The 13,916-nt window shown below is 53.2% G+C and overlaps 1 protein-coding gene across 1 annotated transcript in view; it reads left to right on the forward strand.

Moving 5' to 3' along the window:
• Positions 1–7,084: 7,084 nt before the first annotated feature.
• The window catches only part of TRIM14 (tripartite motif containing 14), a 32,940-nt gene continuing 26,108 nt past the window's right edge, over positions 7,085–13,916 (forward strand). The window contains exon 1 of the mRNA XM_059724518.1: positions 7,085–7,279. Coding sequence (XP_059580501.1) covers positions 7,085–7,279 — 195 coding nt within the window. The remainder of the gene's footprint in view (positions 7,280–13,916) is intronic.

Below are 13,916 nucleotides of genomic sequence, written 5' to 3' on the forward strand. Positions count from 1 at the left end.
CTTAGAAGCTGTGGACCCTACCAGCCACACATCGGTGTCCTGGGGCCAGAGGCACCACAGCCACTGCTACATGGTCAGGCAGGGGCTGGAGCTTCTGTGAGCTCTGTGACCCGGAAAGGAATGGAGCCGGAGCCAGAACTGGAACCAAGCTAGAGCCAGAGCTGTGCCTGACAGTAAGTGGTTTACAGGAGGTGGGGCAAAGGTTGTGGGGTGCAGGCAGGGGGGGCAGAGGCTTCAAGGGAAGGCACTATAGGGGGCAGGCACTGTAGGGGGGCAGGCTGCAAGGGAGATAGATGGTGAGAGGGAAGAGGGCAAGGGGACTACTTGCCTCCCCTCACTGGATGTCCCCTTGTCATTCCTTTCCTCACTACAGCAGTGATGGGGATGAATTTAAGATGACCCTTTGATAATTACATTCTACACATGGAAAATCATAAAAAATTTATAAATTTACCATGTATAGAATCTAATTACTGGGGAGGGGTCATCTTAAATTGAAAGTTGTCTTGTATTCAGGTAAATATGGTAAGTGGATGGTAGTTTGGAGTGTCCAACTCAGCGTGCTGAACTGGTCTTGCTCACTGGATGTGTCTACACATGCACATTTACTGCTCAGGAACTGAAATTACTGCTCAGTACAAGTGTGCGTCTAAACATGCATACCCTCACTGTGCAGTAAATATGGCAACTTATGCTGACTTGAGCGTAAATTTAATACTTGCATTGTGCAGGTATCAAATTTATGCCCAATTAGTTACTGCGCAGTAACGCACATGTAGATGCCTTACTGTGCAGTAACAGTGTGTGTGGACTGACTTGGGACTTGTGTGGACTGACTTGGGACTAACTTTAGTCCCAAGTCAGTCCACACACAACATTAATGCGCTTTAATGCCTGCACGTGTAGATGCTAGTCTACTCCAGATTACTGTGCAATAATTTACCGTGCAGTAAATTTAAGTAGGTGTAGATGCATGTGTAGACACACCCACTGGCTGGTATAACCATGGCAGGCCCCTGGGCATTCTCCCTCGTAGAAAATTCAGAGGTGCCTTTTCATAGTATCATAGTACTTGGGGTTGGAAAGGACCTAAACAGATCATCAGGCCTGATCCCCTGCCCCCGGCAGGAATGGGTGCCGGGATCATATCACCTCAGCCAAATATTTGTCCAGCCTCCTCTTGAAGACCCCCAAGGTAGGAGAGAGCACCACCTCACTTGGGAGCCCATTCCAGAGCCTGGCAGCCCTAACTGTAAAGCAATGTTTCCTGATGTCCAGCTTGAACCTTCTCTCTAATAATTTGTGGCCCTTATTCCTAGTCAACCCAGGTGGTGCCCGGAGGAACAAAGCCTCCCCCCAATTCCAGCTGGTCCCCCCGGTGAATTTGTAAATGGCCACCAGATCCCCTCTCAGCCTTCTCTTGTGGAGGCTGAATAGGTTCAGGCCCTTTAGCCTCTCTTCGTAGGGCTTGCCCCACTGCCCCTTGACCATGCGAGTGGTCCTCCTCTGGACCCTCTCAATGCTAGCCACATCCCTCTTGAAGTGCGGTGCCCAGAACTGGATGCAGTACTCCAGCTGTGGCCTGACCAATGCTGCATAGAGGGGAAGGATCACCTCCATGGACCTGCTTGTGATGCGTCTGTAGATGCACAACAAGGTCCGGTTAGCCTTACTGAATGCTTCCTCTCATTGGCAGCTCATGTTCATCTTGGAGTCAACAATGACTCCAAGATCCCTTTCTGCCATCGTGTTGACAAGAAGGGTGTTCCCCAACCTATAGGTGTGTTGCTGGTTCCTTCTCCCTAGATGCAGCACCTTGCACTTGTCTGTGTTGAATTCCATCCTATTCCTATCCACCCACCTCTGTAATTTGTCTAGATCTTTTGTCACAATTAACAAGGAAACTGCAGTAAGAAGTGAGTCTTTCAACAGGGCGCTTGTAGGTTCATGAACCCAGGATTTATAAACACAGATCAGAAGCTTGCCCAATGAAGCAGCGGCCTGGAACTTTTCCTTATTACCATTTAACACTAACAGAGTCTTGGTACTTTACATTTCTAAAGCACTCTCGTTCATTTCTCACTTGACTGCTGAATATCCTGCCCGTTTCTAGAAACCAACCCACCGAAATACAGCAATGCAAGGTGATGAGCTCCCCCAGGGGGACAACTCAAATATCTGACAGACCAAAGGTGGGAAGCAGCTTAGAAGTATTCTTACAGGTTACTTTTAATACATTTTAAATCTATGTAATGTCTGGCTGTCAAAGTTAGAACAGTTTCAGAGCAGTCACAAGTTAAGGCTTAATACAGGGGTGGACAATTATTGGGCTGGAGTGTGACTTAGGGAGTTTTGGTGAGCTGCTGTGGGCAGGGAGATGGTGCAGACTCAGCCTGGTGCAGCAGGGTGGAGGTGCTGACTTGGTGGTGGGGAAGGGTGGTGCTGACCTGGCACAGTGTGGCAGGGATGGCAATTGATCCTATCTAGCCCAGGCCCATCTGCCCCACAGCCACCACTGGGAGTGCTGGACAAAGCAGGTGAGGTCTCCTTGGACCAATCTGGGTCCCCCACAGGCAAGGCATGCTAGGCTGGGTGGATAGAAAGGGGCTGCAGGCAGGAGGGGCGTGGCGTCCAAGAGCGGGACAGACTGGTGAGTTTAGGATCATGAGGCAGTTACAGCATGGGGCTGGGGTCCAGGGCAGAGCCACAATCTACTCTTTTCACACCCTTGTGACAGGCACCAGTTCTGTGAGCAGGAACATGCAGGAAATGGATCATGTCCCCATGCTGTCACCACCCTGTGATCCCAGGCTGGCCCCCACTCACCTGCCTGTGGCCCCATCTCATCTGCCTGGCTGAGCGTGCCCTGCTTATGGGGGTCCTGGACACCTGCCAGCTCTGTCTGGTGCCCACAGTGGTGGGTGTTGGGCAGACAGGGTTGGGCAGCCGGACCAGGTCTGGGTACGGTGGTCAAACTGGCAGCATCAGCCAGATGGAGCCATCGCCACTGTGGCTGCTGGGAAGCTGAGTCTGGCACACCAGGGCAGAGTTGAGACCCAGCAGGCTCGCTGCATGCCACACTGGTCACAGCTGAGACTTGGCTTGCAGCCCACCTGGTAGTTTCCATTCTCTGGCTTATTCTCTTCATGGAGGTAGGTAGTAGGACTGCTGATGCCATTTGGACAGGGGTGTTAGAGCAAGCAGTCAACTGATGAGCAGCACCTGGGTGCTCAGAGGGGTGAGAGTGTGCTGGGGTCACACCCCCTGGGGGCAGGAGGGGGTGTTGGCTTGAGGCCAGCACCACCCCCTGGACAGTAGAGTTCAGGAGGCTTGAAAGTTTGTCCAAAGAGCAAAGGAGTGTGAAGGGTTGGGGATGGTGCATTTTGGGATGCTGGAGGAATGAAAATAGAGCATTTTATCCCCCCAGAGCAGACTAACAACACCCTGGAACAACCTGGGTAAAATGGATCAAAGAACCCTTGCTTGAATTGGCATAACTTTAAAGCATTTAGAGGGTACTTAGCATGGGTTAAGACCCTTTAATGGGTGAATGCTCCCATTTTAAGTCCTGTTATTATACCAGTTTAAAGGTAATTTGTAACACTACCCCTGATCCCAGTCCTATCCCTCCAGGCCACACTTCCCTTAATTCCTCTTGTAAGCCTGAGAGGGCTCCCAGGGGTGAAAAGCAGTGGCAGCATCCATTATCTTCCCCCTTCCTATCTGCTGCTTTCACCTCCCTTTCGCCTTGACTTTGCCCTCTACCATTATTGTTTGCTCTAGGGCAATGTTTTTCAAACCAGGGTACAAATACCCCCAGGGGTACATAGTGCTTTGCCAATCGGTACGTGCCTACATTTTAATAATGGCAATGAAGCTTTTGATTGGTCAATGAGTGGTGAGTAATGCCATTGCCCTGCATTGATGTTAGCATCGACACTCTTCCTAAGGAATGAACATGTAGAGATGCATCAGGTGTCAGAGCTGATTAGTTGAGTGCCTAGGTACAGTGGAACTTTCTAGCACAAGGCACAGTGATATTTGATACAAGGGAATTCTCGGCACGGTGGAGAGCCCCAGCGTGGGAAAGTTCCCGCCACTCATATGCAAATGCGCATACTCTAATTGTCCGGTTTCAAATTATTCCTACATGGCAGCTGGCAATTGGCTCGCTAGCCGTATAAAGGGTTGGAGCAGTTTCCGCCCAGGTTGGAGAACTCCGTGCTCGTCTCGGAGTGGAACCTGGCGGTCTGATCATCCGCCACCGACTTCCCGTCGACGAACCCCCCGACGTGCCCCCGTGTTTTTCATGCTCGAGTTCAGACCCGGTTTAGAGATATCTCGTCGTTTCCTCGGTTTAAAGAACTGTAACAGAAGTTTGAAGTTAACTTTCTTCCTACGCTGTACATCTCGACAGTGTAAGTAAAGTCATCTGTGTTTGAATCAGTACGCGTTTGTGCCTAATTCTACTCCAGCGGTCGCAAGTACCCATCTGTACGTTCTGGGTTTGTGGCCACAACCCAGCTGACCCTTTCCCGGATCCCCCTCAGCCCCCACAAGGTGTAGGCAGTACAAGCTGAGATATTTTGCAGATAAAGGGGCACAGAGCCAAAAAAGTTTGAAAGCCAGTGCTCTAGGGAAAGACTCAGCACCAGGCTTGCTTGGTGTGCCACTTCAATCCTGTCTGAAAATCTTGACTGTTCCTCACCAGAGTGGTGAATTTCACTCTCTGGCCAGAACCCTTACAGAACACATCAAGGTTGTATCAGGATGGAGATAAGATGTGCACACAACCTTGCCTGATAAAACCATTTGTGAAGGGTGAAAGTCCGTATCTGTGACTGACTGGCTTGCTAAGCTCCTAGGAACACTGGAATCATACAAAACTAGTACCTAACACTGGGACATTCAGAGGTAAGGCTTCAAGAAGTTGGCAGCTTTGTTATAAACCAGCCTTCCATCTCCCCAAGAAGAAAACTTAAAAGCCAGCACTACACATCCCTGCCCCCCATTGCCCAGAAAGACTTTGCAGACAATATGAACACCTTCTTTGTCATGTGAGAGGCCTGTGCCCGCCCAGCTGTGGGGACATGGGCTGCTCAATAAAATGTTTAACTGTGTCCTGCCTCTCTGCATGCTATGGGGGGAGGAACCTGGGGCCAGAGGAGTGTGGGTAGGCCAGGCAGGGCCAGGGCCAGGGACTGGAAAGGCCCTCCCCTACCGCAGGACTTACCACATGTCCTGGGCTAGCGAAGCTGGCATCTTGGGGCAGGGCTCTCTGTCAGTGATGGCATCCAGATGCACCCGGTGTCCATGACCTGTGATGTGCGGCAGGCTGGTGCCTGGCCAGGAGCCCCACCCAGGGAGGAGCTGGTGGCTGGCAGGGGTGTGGCTGGATGCTCCTTGTGGTGGTGTGTGGAGCTGAGTCAGGGGCAAGGCAGCCGCTGGCCAGGGCTCCAAGAGCTGCCAGTGGATGCAGCAGCCAGGAAGGTGGAGAGGGTGGGACACTGAAGGTCCAAGGTCCCCTCCTTCAGTGACATGTCACTGGAGGTGTCAGGGCAGGGTGCAAGCAAGGGCAGGCCACCCCTGCTAGTGGCACTTGCAGGGGTGCAGCCTGGCTCCCATGGCATCAAAATGTGGGCCAGCTCCCACGTGAAGAGCATGGTCTCTTCAGAATGACTGGATCAGTAACTGAACATGGTCGTGGCCACACACTGTGCCTGCAAGACCTTGACTTTCATGCAGCACTGACACACTGAGCAGGAGTGGCCTCGTGCACGCATCCCACCTGATATGGCCTCATAAATGTAGGTGTTCTAGTGTCTGCTCCATGCAAACTGCCTCTGGATGTCAACCCCACCCCGGAGCGCCATGAGGTCGCGCACCTCCTCCCAAGTCCAGTTGGGACCCTGGGTGCTCGGGTTGGGCATGGGCACATGGGCAGGGCCAGGTCTCAACAAGAATGATGTGCTGGACCTGCTCCCTGCACTGGCCTGCAACCCTTTGCAACATTCACCTGTGGCCAAGGAGCAGCTCCAGCTAGGGGACAGGACAGGCAGAAGCTGCCTGTGTCCTGTCGAGGGGGGGCACATGCGTGCTGCTGGGCTCCTGCAGACAGCACTGGCTCCTTCACGCTCCCTGTGCTGTGTGCCCCAAGGCATTAACTGGCTGCAGGCTTTTATAGCCTGCAGCTAGGGGCTGCCAGAGAGCAGCCCAGCCCTGGAGGAGAAGAAGCTGCCAGCTAGGAGCCCTGGGGCTGGGCTCGGGCCGGCCCCCTAGTGGCTGGGCAGGCCCAGCACTAAAGTCACTCCACTAATGCACTTTAACATGTTGACACATGTGTTAATGCACTTTAACAAATTGCACATAAATTTGACACTTGCTTTATGTTGGTATCAAATTTAGGCAGGATTAGCCAACATTTGCCATTTGTAAGGCACGTTAAGGGGACACGTGTAGACACGTGCCATTAATGCACCTTAAATCGTGCTGATGCGCATTAAATGTTCACGTGTAGACACACCATGTATGTTGGATGCTGTGTCTGTGATGACTCTGGCCTACTTTATGGCCACTGCATTACCCAGAGAAGGGCATGTTTTATATATCTTACACACATGCGCGTCCGCATACAATAAGTGCCAAGTCCTCAACTCCTGCACTTGGGACAGAATGCGTCTTCAACCCACTTGAACCCAGGCAAGTGTCTGGAGAAGTGGAGGCTGCCCAAGACCTACCATCCCCACTTTAAACCATAGAGGCAGAACCCAAAGGCCAGGCCCAGTCCAGCCTTTTTTTTTATTTTTATTTTTTAAAGAAATGTTTCGTGTTCCCAGCCAAACCAAGTCCAAATCCGTGAGTCAGTCCAGAACTGTAAGTGGCCCTACAACCGGCAAACATCCTCCACCCCAACCAGGGGCTTCAGATATTTCCAGTGGTGTGCATGTATCTATGCCCCGCAGATCCCCACACACCTGCACCCCCGGCGCCCGCCCGCCGCAGCGCGGGTTGAGGAGCGGCGGCGGGGCGGGGCGGGGCGGGGAGCGCACCCCGCCCGCAGTTTCGATTCCCGGGCGCCGCAGCCATGGAGCAGGCGGCGGCGGGGGCGGAGGTGGCGGCCGTGGCCGTGCCGGGGCGCTGGTGCGGGGCGCACGCCGGGCGGCCGCTGGAGCTGTGGTGCGAGGACTGCCGTCGCTGCGTGTGCGCGCTCTGCCCCGCGCTCGGCGCCCACCGCGCGCACCGCGCCCGCCTGCTGCCGCCCGCCGCCGCCAGCACCCAGGTACCGGGCAGGGGCGCGGGGCGAGGTTAAACTGACTCCAAAGTGACTTTTCTCCCCCCTCACCCCCGTTTTCTTTTCAAAAGACGCCCCGCCGCCTTCTCCTTCTTGCTTGCCGCGCTGTCTGATCCCCCCCCCCCCCGTTTGATTTCAAAACCGAAACATCTTAACTTTTTTTTTTTTGCCGCTTCCACTTGCTACTGCTTGCTCAGTTCAGCCCATTTCGGGCGCGGAGCCAAGCGTGATGATAACTCAGGTGCTCCAGGAAAGAGGGAGACAAATCAAGCTGTGTGGGGAGAAGGCGGGTAGCTCAAAGCAGAGCTCTTCGGAAATAGCTGGGCAAAGGGAAATGGATGAGTGGGAGGAAGGGAGGGCCGAAAGGGTTTCCAAATGTAAACCCCACCTCCTCAAAAGGTGCTAAAACATGGATTCTCCAGTGCTCCCAGCCCGAGGTGGCTCTGGTCAAGGCAGATGTGAGGTAACGTACTAGTGGGAGCTCGCCCGCCTGACAGGACTCCATCTGCAATGAGGGACCCCCCGAAGGAGCTGCTTCATGTGAACTGCAGGCGGTAGCTGCATGGACATGAACAGCAACTCAGCTTTACTCACTGTGAGTCACTGTCCACCCCCGAGTGATTACTCTGAAGCAGATGCTCAGCAGCACTGGAGGATCCTTTATGCTGGGCTTTCTGCATTGTGGGATCGCTTCTGTGGCGCAAGGGGGAAAGTCTGGCAGAAGTTAGCTGGAAGCTCCGTCTTGAGGGCCCCTGTTCCACAAATCCCATGTCTTTGCAAGTGTGCTATCAGTGTGATTTACGCAGAAGGAATTCCAGCTAAAGCTTCCTGTTGCTAACTTGCTTCTGCGCCAAGAGAACAAAGCGGCAGATGAGTTGACACCTGGAGCTGCTGCTGCTTTTGATCAATCCTCAGGCGAAGCAGTGATGGCCTTGCCTGCTGGGGCTCCCGGTAGTATTGGTGCAATCCACAGAACACATTCTTCTTCTGTCCCTCCTGGGGCAAATTGCAGCTCCCGAGTTCGTGGAACCAGGGCACTAGCCCCTGAGGCAGAGGTGCTTGCAGCGGTGTGCCAAACTGGGGAGAAGTCAGAGGTGACCTCGCAGAAATGCTTGCCTAGTTGTTAGCTGCATCAGTTCTCTGTCTGTCCCTGTCCATTTCTGCAGCTTGCTCAGCCAGGCCAAAGCTCTACTCCACTACGCTGTGGCCTCCATGCCTTTTTGGTTCCATAAATGCCCTCTGCTCCTGGGCTCTTTTCCCTTGTTTTTGGAGGCTTTCATGAGGTCAAATTTTTTCTGCTTATGGAAATGGTGTAATGGTGGCCAATGTAATGGAGTCGTTTTAAGAGTGGTGCCTCTGAAGGCCTGGAAGTTCTAAGTCGGAGCAGGCAAAATATGGCCTGCAGGATGGATCTGGCCTCCCAGGCCATTTCATTTGGTCCGTGGGCGGGCACCCACCAGTTAACTGTAGCTGGCTCAGCCCTCAGCTGCCCTTGCCATGCTCCACGTGGGGCCAAGCCCTGGGCAGCATGTGCTGTGCTCCCACCCTTGTGCGCAGGAAGCCCCGGTCCTGGCCAGTGTGCACAGCTTCTGGCCAGGGCTGCTGCTGCTGCAGCCACTCGGGGAACTGCTCTGCTCCCCTGATCTCCAGCAGCTCCTCCTCCTGTCCCTGCTGCAGCGCTCTAGGCAGCAGGTAGGGAAGTAGGGGTGGGCAGGGGGAGCTGCAGCTGGGCAGGAGCAGGGGGCCAGGGCTGGCAGGAGCATGGATTCAGAGTGTGGAGCTCATGCCCAGCAGGGTGGGGGGAGCACCAGGTTGGCTCAGTTCCATTGCATGTAGCTCCCCATGGCTCACTTGCAGCTCCCAGGACTCACAGGCCACCGGAGACAGAGCCAGCAGCCTTCCCCACTCCCTATCACACTGTGCAGCTCCCAGGACTCTGCTGGAAGTGGCAGGAAGCCCAGGAAGCCACATGCAATGGAGCCAGGCTGCCTCAGCCCCTCTCCCTGCTTCCTGGCAGAATCCTAGGAACTGCGCATAGTGGCAGGGAACAGGGCCAGGCTGCTGGCTCCATCATGTGGGAACCTCCATGTGGCTGGGTCCTGGGAGCTGCACATGAGCTGCGGGGGAACCCAACATGATAAAGCTGGACCAGGCTGGCCCTGCACCCTGCCGCCACATGCAGCTCCCAGAACAGACTGGAGTTGTGCGCTAGCACGAGGCGTGAACACCCCAAGGGCCTACCACCTACTGCTGCTGCTGGTAGCAGGGGCTGTGCGGCATGAGGTGGGCCCTCAGGTGCACACCCCACTATACCCACACACACACCCACACCCCATAAACCCACACACCCACACACATGCCCACACACACTCCCTACCTCCCCACAAACCCCACACCCACATACCCACATCCCTACACACAACCACACCCTCCCCAATACCCTGCCCACACACACACTGCCACACCCTCCAACCTCCTACACACCCACACCTTCCCTCACATTCCCCCCCATACACAACCACACCCCCACACCCTTGCAAACTCCACACCCAGCACAAACACCCCCCACACACAATATGCAAGAGTAAGGCTTTATTTTGTGCTATTATACAATTGCCTCTATGTCAGGGTTTGGGAAAATGTGGCCTGCGGGCTGGATGCGGCCTGCCAGGCCAGTCTATCTGGCCCGCAAGGCCCCTAAAAAATTTAGAAAATAAATATTTATCTGCCCCTGGCTGTCTGTCATGCGGCCCTCGATGGCTTGCCAAAACTCAGTAACTGGCCCTCCGCCCAAAATAATTGCCCGACCCTGCTCTATGTACACTATGCAAAAACACATAAATCAGGACAAAAATATTTTTTAAAATAAAATTAAAATATGTTATAGTAGATGTAGTCCAGGTCCAGCAGGGTATAAAAGGAGACCCCCCAGGTGACCAGGGAGCCAGTGACCAGGGGCTGCAAACAGGGTAAACAGTTTGCAGGCAGCTCACTGGCCAGTTCCTAGGCCACTTCATGCCCCCGCCCCCACTTTTTTTGAGGGGAGAGCCTTTCAACTTGGCTTGAGGAAGCTGGAAAATAAGGAACCTTTTGAAACTGTGGCTTGCAGGTTCCTTTATGGCCAGGTCAGGGAGCGCCTGCAGTGTGAATGGTGCCTCTTGGTGGTGTCTCTCAGGTAACAGGCAAGAGAACTACAGGAGAAGATGATGAGGCTCTGAAGCATCCTCCACCATGAGGAGTTCATCGATTCTATGCTGGAGGAGAACTCTGGGACTGTAGAGGAAAAAATGCCAGAGGCAGCGCTAGAGAAGAGAGAGGACATGAATTCCCAGGAAGATGGAAGCTGGAGGCTTTTGACTTCTGGCAGCAAGCAATGATATTCACCTCCAGGCCAGGCCTCACCAAGGTGGCAAGGATTGAGATGACTGACACCAAGAAGAAGCAGCGGGTGGTGGTGGTGGTTTGACACTCCCTTCTGTGGGGGACGGAGGGAGCCATCTGCCAACCTGGCCTGTTGTCTCAGGAAGTCTGCTACTTGCCCGGAGCATGGATCCGAGATGTCGTGAAGCGATTACTAGGACTCATCTGGCCCTCTGACTGCTACCCCATGCTGGTCATCCATGTGGACATCAATGATACTGCCAGGGGAGATCCTGAGCAGATCAAAAGTGACTACAGGGAGCTGGGTGCAAGGGTGAGGGGGCCTGGGGCTCAGGTTGTGTTCTTGTCAATCCTTCCAGTCAAGGAGAAGGGTCCAGGCAGGAGCAGGTGCATCGTGCAGATCAGTGGTCTCCAATCTTTTTCAGTAAGAGAACACCTTTGGCATTTAAAAGCAACCCAAGATCTACTGTGCGCCGCTGCCACCCCCACTCCCCACCAAGTCTGTGGGGAGGGAAGGGGGAGCAGATCAAGGCAGAGGGAGAAAAAATTATTTGGGGGCACACCTCCCCAGCAGGTAAGTCCCACCCTGCCAGGGCCCCACTCAACTTACCCCTGCTTCTGCCTCTGTGGCACTGTCCCTCACTGCGGGGTCCTCGATCTAGCCCCTGCCCCTTCCCTCCCCCCAAGGACTGACATACTGGGCTGGGGCGTGCGCATGCATGCACACGGGCATTCGGCCCCCCCCCCCCCACTCCAGCCTCGGATCGACTTCGAGAGGCTCCGAGATCTACCACAAGAAGCTCCGAGATCTACCGGTGGATTGAGATCCACCGGTTGGTGACCACTGCTGTGGATCAACACCTGGCTGCGCAGGTGGTGTTGCCAGCAGGGCTTTGGCTTCTTGGACCATGGGATGTTCTTCCATGAAAAAGGCTTGCTGGGAAGAGATGGGATCCACCTGATGAAGAGAGGGAAAAGCATCTTGGCAGACAGGCTTGCTAACCTACTGAGGACGGACGGCTTTAAACTAAGTTTGCCAGGGGATGGAGACCAAAGCCCTGAGGTAAGTGAGGAAGTGGAAGACCTGGAGAAAGAGCAAGCAGGAGGGGGCAACAGGGGAGGTACTTTCATAGTTTCTGAGAAATCATCTAGTTACCTCAAGTGTCTGCACAGAGCCTGGAAAACAAGCAGAAAAAACTGGAAGCCCTTACATAGTCGAGGACCTATGACATGATTGGAATAACAGAGACTTGGTGGGATAGCTCAGATGACTGGAGCACTGTCATGGATGGGTACAAGCTGTTCAGGAAGGACAGGCCGGAGAGAAGAGTGGGAGGAGATGCGCTGTATATAAAAGAGCTGTATGATTGCTCAGAAACTGGAGATAGGCTTGTTGAGTGTCTCTGGGTTAGGGTCAGAGGGGAGAGCAATGAGGAAAGGTGATGTCATGGTGGGGGTCTGCTATAGACCACCAGACCAGGAGGAAGTGATGGAGGAGGCTTTCTTCAAACAGCTAGCGGAAGTTTCTCAATCACAGGTGCTGATTTTCATGGGGGACTTCAATCACCCTGACATCTGCTGGGAGGGCAATACAGCTGTGCATAGGCAATCCAGGAAGTTTTTGGAGAGTGTTGGGGACAATTTCCTGGTGCAAGTGCTGGAACAGCCACATAGTGGCCATGCTCTTCTTGACCTGCTGCTCACAAACAGGGAAGGATCGGTGGGGAATGTAGTAGTGGATGGCAACTTGGGCACCAGTAACCTTGAGATAATAGAGTTCAGGGTCCCGAGGAACGGAAGGATGGAGAGCAGCAGAGTAAGGACTTTGGACTTCAGAAAAGCAGACTTCAACTCATTTGGGGGACTCATGGGCAGGATCCCCTGAGAAGCCAGTCTGAAGGGGAAAGGAGTCCAGGACAGCTGGCTGTACTTTAAAAAAAAAACCTTACTGAGAGTGCAGGAACAAACCATCCCAACGCTCAGGAAGACTGCCAAGTATGGCAGAAGACCAGTTTGGCTTAGCAGGGAACTCTTCAGTAAACTAAATCACAAAAAGGAAGCTTATAAGAAGTGGAAATTTGGACAAATAACTGTGGAGGTGTATGAGAGCACTGCTCAGGCACGCAGGGATGAAGTCAGGAACGCCAAAGTGCAATTGGAGTTGCAGCTAGCAAGGGATATGAAGGGTAACAAGAAGGGTATCTACAAGTATGTCAATAGCAAGAGGAGGATCAGGGAAAGTGTGGGTCCCTTACTGAATGGGGAAGGCAACCTTGTGACAGAGGATGCAGAAAAGGCTGAAATGCTCAATGCCTTTTTTGCCTCAGTCTTCACAGGCAAGGTCAGCTCCCAGACTACTGCACTGGGTAGCACAGTTTGGGGAGGAGGGGAGCAGCCCTTGGTGGTGAAAGAACAGGTTAAGGGATACTTAGAAAAGCTGGACTTGTACAAGTCCATGGGGCCAGATGGGATGCACCCAAGGGTGCTGAGGGAGTTGGCTGATGTGATTGCAGAGCCACTGGTCATCATCTTTGAAAACTGGTGGCGAGCAGGTGAGGTCCCAGATGATTGGAAAAGGGCAAACATAGTGCCCACATTTTAAAAAGGGAAAAAGGAGCATCTAGGGAACTACAGACCTCTCAGCCTCACCTCAGTCCATGGACGAAACATGGAGCAGATCCTCAAGGAATCCATTTCTAAGCACTTGGAGGAGAAAAAGGTGATTAGGAACAGTCAGCATGGATTCACCAGGGGCAAGTCATGCCTGACCAACCTGATTGCCTTCTATGATAAGATGACTGGCTCCGTGGATGCAAGGGGACTGGTGGATGTGATATACCTTGATTTTAGCTAGGATTTTGATACGGTCTCCCACAACGTTTTTGCAGGGAAGCTAAGGAAGTAAGGGCTGGATGAATGGACTGTAAGGTGGATAGAAAACTGGCTGAAGCATTTAGTTCAGAGCATAGTAATCAATGGCTCGATGTCTAATTGGCAGCCAATATCAAGTGGAGTGACCCAGGAGTCAGTCTTGGGGCCAGTTTTTTCAGTGTCTTCATCAGTGACCTGAAAGATAGCATAGAGTGCACCCTCAGCAAGTTTACAAATGACACCAAGCGGGGGGGAGTAGTAGATACGCTGGAGGATAAGGCTAAGTTTCAGAGTGACCTAGACAAATTGGAGGATTAAGCTAAAATAAATTTCATGCAGTTCAGCAAGGGACAAGTGCAAAGTCCTGCTCTTA

The sequence above is a fragment of the Alligator mississippiensis genome, chromosome 3, assembly GCF_030867095.1.
Source record: "Alligator mississippiensis isolate rAllMis1 chromosome 3, rAllMis1, whole genome shotgun sequence".
In the NCBI taxonomy this organism is placed as follows: Eukaryota; Metazoa; Chordata; order Crocodylia; family Alligatoridae; genus Alligator; species Alligator mississippiensis.